The 8,651-nt window shown below is 36.5% G+C and overlaps 1 protein-coding gene and 1 pseudogene across 1 annotated transcript in view; one reads left to right on the top strand and one right to left on the bottom strand.

Moving 5' to 3' along the window:
- Window positions 1-2,696: 2,696 nt before the first annotated feature.
- The window catches only part of IMPG1 (interphotoreceptor matrix proteoglycan 1), a 120,400-nt gene continuing 114,445 nt past the window's right edge, over window positions 2,697-8,651 (top strand). Inside the window, 3 exon segments of the mRNA XM_027768229.1 lie at window positions 2,697-2,834; window positions 3,076-3,268; window positions 7,031-7,264. Of these exon segments, the coding sequence (XP_027624030.1) occupies window positions 2,697-2,834; window positions 3,076-3,268; window positions 7,031-7,264 (565 nt within the window).
- Window positions 8,128-8,651, bottom strand: part of LOC102468480 (chromobox protein homolog 3 pseudogene) — a 3,293-nt pseudogene continuing 2,769 nt past the window's right edge.

The raw sequence follows: 8,651 nt of genomic DNA, 5'->3' as shown, positions 1-8,651 counted from the left end.
CTCTTTTTTTTTCTCTCTCTGTCCCTTCTTTGTCTCTGCAATGATGTGAAAGAGGGGCACAACAAATATATGTATAGGATAGAAAATAAGAACTAGTAACTTTATGTTTCTTGGAATAAGCTATTAAGGTCCTAATCCCTTCCTTCCAACACAATGAATGTAATGGCTAAACTTTTCTGCAACAAAGGGAAAGACAATGCAGCTCCCCTTGTTCTTTGAGAAAAGGAACACTGGTTTTTATCCTCAGGAAGTGATGTTTCTGACCAAATGCCAGTTTTAGAAATAAGGAAGCCTGGAATGGCATACACTTTTCAAAAGCTTCAGAGAGGGAAGTGGTGTAGCATCCATCCCATGCAATTCTGATAATCAGCCTACATGCTGATTGTTGTGAAGCTTATTTACTTTGTAATTTATTAAAGGAAATAACTGAGTTTCCTTAATTTCTATGATATTCTTTTGCATTATTTATTCCAAGATGTTTTGCTACTCAGGCCATAGACTGGAACCGTCACTGTGTAAATTAATTGGGAACTGCATATAGGAGGAGAGGTGGGAAAGCAACTAGTAGAAGCTTTTGGGTTCTCTATTTTCTAGAAAAGACTGTACTTAAAAATCCATGTAATTTTCTGAAATAGATTGAGCAAGCTATTTAGTAAATCTGCATAATTTGTTGATATATACTCAGGTATGTTAAGCACGATATATATTTAATTGCCTTTGCTCTTTCAAAAAACATTTAGGTTTGTGATTGAGAATCTACTAAAGTGGTGGGAGGATGGGGATTTGATGGATCACAAACAAGTTGAGCATTTGCGTAAAGGTTACAGTTCTTCACCCTTTTTTAGAAAAGTTAGAAAAACACCCTATAGCAGAAACTGAAAGATTAGAGGATATAGAAGCATGGAAAATGGATATAGATACTGGAGACAATGTGGAAAGAGGTTGTGAGAAGGGGGAGAGCATGAAGAAAGACATAAAAGATAAAAATAGAGAGGAAAGACATTTATGGGACACAGAAATGGATGATTATCTGTTGATGATAACAATGTATAGTATCCTCAACTGGACTGGTGTGAAGTACTCATGTTGAGAAAATTCACTTTACATGCTAAGTGATGTATAGTGACTGAATGTTCAAAAGAAATTAAAATAAAATTAAAAAGTAAAAAGTCAACTATGTAAACTTTTCATTAAAACCCTGGTAGCCCTCTCTTCTCCTCCATTCTTTCTCTCTATATAAAATAAACTTTGGTTCTCACCATTTTGGGAAGCACTGGCAATGGTTATTTAAGGCCTCATTCCCCTGAGTGGCTATTCTCACAGTTTAGGCATGAATAAACTTTTCATTTATTAAATAAAAAAAAGTTTGGTGGAAGAATTATTAGTTTTGAACACTTCCAGTCATTGACTCAGTCCTGAAATGTCATCCACTTTCTCTCTATGAAATTCTGTTCTTCAAATGGAGATTTTTGTTCTGTAGGAATTATAGTAAATTTTTGTCTCTGTTCCCATTAATTCACTTATTAAGGTAGTGAGGGTTTTTCCCTTAGGAAGACATAGTGGGTTTGCTAAGTGCTTATACCAGTGGCTTCACTTTCACAGCAATGCTGCTGTGGAAGCTTCGTTCTTCCACTCCTGTTGTCTGCTAATATCACTGAATGTGTATAAAAAGCCCAGGTTGTAAGTGTGGAGGGTTACAAGGCTTAAAAATACTTCCCTAGAAGAGAGAATTTGGAGAAGAGTAGTTCAGACAGGTTGGTAAGTATCCAATTGAATATAAAACCAAGAAAGAGACTGGTTCATGGGCAAAGTTGGGCCTGAATGGAAACTTCTGATGACAGAATGCCAACTTTGGTATAAGAAAAACAGGAGGATGTCTTCATGATGAAAGAAAGGTGATTTTGGCTATAATGATTTCCAGATTGCCAGTCAAGATCGAGCCCACATGGCCACCAGCATGTAACCTGGAATGGGTAGGACACTTTTAAATGAAGGATCAGCCTTCACGTTAGAGGGCAGACATACTTAGGTAATCTACACCTAACTTTTAAAAAATAAATGAAGAATCTAAACCCAGTATTTCAGGACTGCAAGCTCATCCTTTGCCAAACATTTTGACTTTTTCTTAGGATATAGTAATGTTTGAATTCAGGGTTTGGATTCAGTGGTATTTTTTTTCTAATTTCCCTTTTTTTTCTATATTTTTGGAAATGTCTAAGTTTGTCATAGCTACACCAGGTTGCAAAATCTAGGGCAGTGTCAAGATAGAATGGCTAATAAAAAAATAAATAAATCATCCTCCCAAACTGAAGCCTTCAGTTTTGAACCTTTTCCTTTGTTTGCTGGCAATTTCCTTACTCATGGGCATGTCTCCTACCTGCCCACCTAAATATTTTCTGTCTGCCAGATCTCTTATGAGAGAGGGAGCCACCTCAAGGGGAGCCTGTCCTACCATGGTAAACTCAGCCCTTACTTAAATGGTCTACCTTGCTACAAAAGGGCCACTTCCGTCAACAAATGTCAATATCCAAACTCACAGAAGTGATCATTGATTATATTTTACATTTAAATGTGGTTTATTGCGTGTTAGATAGTGACAACTTCAATGTTACATTACCATGTCGATTACATCAGGCTCTTTGAGCACATAATGAATATTGAAATAAAGAGAGAATTGCTCTCTTCCGGCTGGAATCATGAAGAGTGTTTTAAGAGAAGAAAAAGAAGGTTCCTGCTGTGAGAGAAGCCAAGACAAAGGCTCCTGCTGTGCCAGAAACCCTTCAGAAGGAGCAAAGGAATTTTGTGGAGCTGAAGACCAAGCCCCTGAGAAAGAAGTTTGCTCAAAAGATGTTTCAAAAGGCAAGGAGGAAGCTTACCTATGAGAAGCTAAGTATTATCATAAGGAATATAGACAGATGTACAGAACTGAGATTCACATGGCCAAGGTGGCAAGAAAAGCTGGCAACTTCTATATAACTGCAGAACCCAAATTGGCATTTGTCATCAGGATCAGAGGTATCAATAGGTTAAAACCACAAGGTTTGAAAGGAGTTGCAGCTTCTTTGCCTTCTTCAGATCTTCAATGGCACCTCCATTAAGCTGAACAAGGCCTCAATTAACCAGCTGAGAATTATGGGACCATATGTTGTATGGAGGTACCTGATCCTGAAGTCAGTAAATGAACTAATAAGCTATAAGTGTGGTTATGGCAAAATCAATAAGAAGCAAATTGCCTTGACAGATAACTCTCTGATTGCTCAATCTGTTGGTAAATTTGGCATCATCTGCATGGAGAATCTGATTCATGAAATCTCTACTGTTGGAAAAACACTTCAAAGAAGAAAGTAACTTCCTGTGGCCCTTCAAATTATCTTCTCCATGAGGTAGAATGAAGAAAAAGACCATCCATTTTGTAGAAAGTGGAAATGCTGGCAACAGGGAAGACCAGATCAACAGACTTATTAGAAGGATTAACGAAGGTATCCATCATGATTATTTTTGTAATCTGCTCAGTAAATAATCAGAGTGGCTGTTTTCAGATTGCAAAAAAAGATGAAGGAGTAAGTAGGAGCCAGGGAGATAGGGGAGCTCTGCATGTGGTATCAGGGAATTCTCACTCAGGTAGGACCTTGCTTTGCTCAGGAAAAGAAGGTAAGAAAGATGTTTCAAAGAATTTTCTGTAAACGTAAATAGAAAGATGAGTCAGTAGCTGTCGAAGATGTGATATAATGCAAAAGATTTTTTGTTTTAATGAAAATAGCCTACTTGTGTGCTCACAGGAATAATACAGCAGAAAAAGAAAAAGAATTATGTAGGAAAGAGGGGAATTTCTAGAATAATGTCCTTAATGGGTGAAAATATAATTACAAAACTTACTTTTTACTTTGATGACACTGTAGTAATCTATGAAGTGTTTGAAAGGGTTATTAAAATTAATGCTTCTGAGTATGGATTCACATAATGCTAACTGCAGTGGGCACTACCAGCTGCACGCTCAGTTATTTCCGTTACACTTTGCCCCAATGTTGAGTGGGCACCTCCCACTTCGCCATGCAGCTAGTCTGACTCAGGGAAAACTGACTCCCCTCCACGAGTTAGAATGAGCCACTGCAGGCAACCCCACCGTACCGCCCTCTGATTACTCAGATCAAGTCATCCCCACAGGCATATTCCTTGGCAGTTGGTCCTGCTTCAGGCTCATGGCCTCAGACCTCTCTTGGCCAGATACAAGAAGGCTATATTTCTTTTTTTTCCCTAGAGGGAAAAGACTATATTTGATTTTTTTGGTTTTGGATTTTTACTCACATAAAATAATTGTACATGTTTGTGGGATCCAATATGATTTGCAGTACAAGAAAACAACCCACAATGATTAAAGCAGGACAACTAGTATATCCACCATCTCAATCATCTGTCATACCCTCACATGTCCCCTATCATTCCCAGCCTCTAGAAGACATTCTTTAACTCTCTACTTCTACGAGGTCGCTTGTTTTTCAGTTTCTTCATTTGAGGGAGAACATGGTATTTCTCTGTGGCTGGCTCATTTTGCATCAAATAATGTCCTTTGGGCTTGCCTGTGTTACTTCAAATGACAGAATTTTGTGCCTTTTAGTGTCCGGATAGTATCCCATTATTTAGATATACCATATTTTCTTTATCCATTTATTGTTATTGGACACTTATGCTGATTCCATATCTTGGGTATTGTGAACACTTCTGCAGTCAACACTGGGATACAGATATCTTTATAACAGACTAAGTTCCTTTTCTTCGGATAGATAGCTAGCAGTGGAATTGCTAGAACAGTTCTATTTTTTAGTTTTTGAAGAACCACCATACTATTTTCCATAATTTCTATAGTGATTTCCTTTTCCACCAACAGTGTAAAAGAGTTCCCCTTTTATTGCATCCTCACCAGGACTTGTTATTTTTCATCTTTTTGGTAATAACCTTTCTAACTGCAGTGAGATGATACCTTATCATGGTTTTGATTTGCATCTCTCTAACACTTAGTGATACAGAGCATTTTTTCATATGTTTGTTGGCCATTTGTACATATGCTTTTGAGATCTGTTTATTCTCATTTGCTCATTTTAATGAAGGTTTTGTTTTGTTTTGTTTTTTGCTGCAAGTTGTTCGAGTTTCTTGTATATGCTGGTTATTAATCCCTTGTCATATGCATAGTTGGCAAACATTTTCTCTGAATCTGTGGATTCTCTACATTCTGGTGATTGTTTTCTTTGCTGTGCCAAAGCCTTTTACTTTGATATAAGTCCATTTGTCTATTTTTGCTTTTGTTCCCTGTGCTTTTGTTGTTTTGTTCAAAAACTCTTTGACCATACCAATAGTTTAGGGTTTACATTTAAGTTTTTAATCCATTTTATTTCTGTCCATGGTGAGAGATAAGGATCTAGTTTCAGTCTTCTGCATATGGATGTCTATTTTTCCCAGCACCATTTACTGAGGATATTGGGAGAGGCTACTTTTCAACATGAATAAGTGTGTTTCCTCGGTAGCTGCTAGCTACTCTTGGAGAAGTTCAGTGGAAGCTCATCTGTGGGTAAGGTCACCACACGAGAGGACATAGCCCAGAGAAAGGCTAACAGGCAGAACCAGAGCTTCATTTCCACCAGGCATTCTCTACCCCTAGCTTTTTTCTTGGGTCTTATAACTTTCTTATTGTGTAAACTAGTTTGAGATAGACTATCTTATTTCTTTAGCTGAAAGCATCCTTAAAATTCTATAAAAGAGTGTCTCCCAAACCTGTCTGTATATTGGAATGATTGGAGGATCTTCAAAAATCGCTGGTGCCTGTGTTGTACCCAGAGAATATGATTTATTGGTACAGTATACGGTTGGGCAAATCAATTAATCTCTAAATTCCTCTACTTTCTGGAGATTCTAAGAATTTACCTCAAGCCAATGGCACACTGAGATACTTCAAAATGACAGAGATTATGTGTTTCCACCAGAGCTCCCTCCACTCCCCCTAATGTAGAGGAACTTTTATACTTTGTGACAGGATTTGAATTTCTCTTCAGTTATCCTGCTTGGATTTCTTCTTGAGCCTCTATCCATACCATGTTACAGAAGAGGAGAGTTTGATAGCACTCTCTAGCAAAATAAATCTCTGTAAACTATGTGCTTAGAGTCCCAAGGGGCCATAAGTGGTCTTAACTTATCAATACTGTAATACCTTTCTTGATGCCCTTTCCCACTGATGCCTGCACAATGGGGTAGCCATGCAGGCTGGAAGCACTTCAGGCAGTGATACACAGTAAATAATTCAAAACAAAAAAAGTGCTCAGTGAATACATAGTTATTCTTAGGATGGGTCCAAAAGGTTAACAATGAACTCCAGAGCTAACTTGAACAGTCACAGCTATGTCCAGGATGAAATGGCTTAGGAAGTTACACTCCTAGTCTTCCCTCAATACCTCCCCTTCATCCTTCCTCCCACTACTTATAAAACAGCAAGCTTGCCCTATAAATGCAACTCTAAGACAGTTTTTTTCCTACTCACATTCAACCAAATTGCCATCCCATAAAGCCTCACCTGAAAAGAAATGCTACAGCTGCCACTAATAGAGAGAAGGGTCATTTTGCTGATTTTTCCCCCTAGGTTTTTAGAAGCACTCCATTTCCTCTTCAAGAGTATACCTCTGGGTACCACAATGCTGTCTCATTCCCCACTTGAATTATATTGTCTATGAAAAGAGGCATCTCTCTGGAGGCTTGAGTGCTAAGTGATTTTTTGGAGAGATGTGTGAAAAATGGTTTCAATATTTGGCACTTTCCAAAGGCAGGAGATGATCTGAGACATTGGTTTTTAAAAACACTTACTATACTATTCCCTTGTTTCAGAAAATGCCTTATCATTTAGAATGTTATATTTAGTAGTTGTACAAAAGTAGAAATTTTGTAAACCATAGGATTATAATTTTTCTTTCATTCATTTAGCCATACTAATGTCACATATATTACATAAATGTATATATTCATCAGGATATCAATCTTTCTTTTACAGATATCTCCACTAAAATATATCATTCTGAAACTAAAGACATAGACAATGCCCCAAGAATTGAAACAACTGAAAATACTGCAAAAATGTACAAAGTATCAACCATGAGACGAATATTCAATCTGGCAAAACATCGAACAAAAAGATCAACCTTTTTCCCAACTGGGGTTAAAATTTGTCCACAAGAATCCATGAAACAGATCTTAGCCAGTCTTCAAGCTTATTATAGATTGAGAGGTAAGCAAAGACATGAACCCTACTATCCCTTTGTTATGTCCATCCTTTTCATTCATCCACAGGTTATCTTCAATTCAAAACTGTTAGTCTCTCATTTTGCCATGAGATTTACTTTTTTTTTTAAAAAAAAAAAGGCCTAATAATTTGATAGTAACTAATAATAAGTATTCAAAATTGTAGTAGATATCTGCTTTTATGATTTAAAATAATGTCGTATGTAGCACAGAACCATTAGGGCATTTGATAAGTCACCAGAAAACCTTGGAGTCCATTGGATTTTACCTGTTTATGTTATTTTTGCCAAAGTCTAATAGAATTTTAATGTCAAGCTTATAAAGTAAGATGCACAGGATGACTGCAACATGAGGAATCTGAGCAAGATGATTTATGACTTCAAATTTCATTTTTTGAAAGCAATATTATAATCTAGATCTTCTCTCCCTTCTTGAAAAGTTTAAGTTGTTTATTGTTGATTTAGCAAAAAATTTCTGAAGTTTGAAAACCTAGAGGCCTGACGGAGTGCAAAGGAGACACAAATTAAGAGTGCTTACCAAGAAATAATGCAGGGTGTGGACAGAACTAATAGCACAAAAACAGTAGTTTTTAATCCCTGGACAGTATAATAAGATTCTTAAAGCATTTCAGAAAAGTCACTATGGAGTTCATTCACACTAAAACCATCAGGGACTGTCCTTTTCACTTATGTACCATAGATGAAAAAATTACTATGGCTTCTTTTTTTTTTTTAAAGGAATATAAAACTATTTATTGACCACTGTTCACCAGTATTTATAATAAACAATATACAGTTGGATAACATTCTGATTACTACAGAGTTATTGGTTCTCCTTGCTTCTCCTGAATCAGTAACCTAAATACTGCAAAGATTGAAGCCTACACATAAGGAATGAATTGGGGTTAAGAAAAGAAACATGCACAATAGTTTTAGATCAAATTTGTTCACTCATTTATGCAAGCAAGTCCTAAACTGCTAACATCTTTAACCATCTGATTAAGTTTCCATGAGCCAAATCTTAGACATTTATGAATAATGACCTTTCAGTCAATAGAGCATAAGGATTTCAACTTTTTATAAAGGAAGTTTCACTAGAGGATTAAAATGCTCACTTATAGTCTTTCTTAGCTAAACCCTGGGATTTGTTCATTTTTGTCATGTGGGAGGGGAGCTTATTAGTAACCGTAGAATTTCTCCTTTCAGGAATTCTGCAAATAAACCATTGAATTTGTATGACTACAGATAGATAAAAAATTCTGATATGATTGCTTTTAAGTTATCCAATTTAGATTACCCAATTACAAAATCATTAATTTGAAAGGTTATGGCTTCAGGAAAACTTTCAATTTAATTTGGAGGAACTTATTTCTT

This window comes from Tupaia chinensis, unplaced genomic scaffold (assembly GCF_000334495.1).
Source record: "Tupaia chinensis unplaced genomic scaffold, TupChi_1.0 Scaffold145685_1, whole genome shotgun sequence".
Lineage (NCBI taxonomy): Eukaryota > Metazoa > Chordata > Mammalia > Scandentia > Tupaiidae > Tupaia > Tupaia belangeri.
This window is presented reverse-complemented; position numbering and strand designations above follow the sequence as displayed.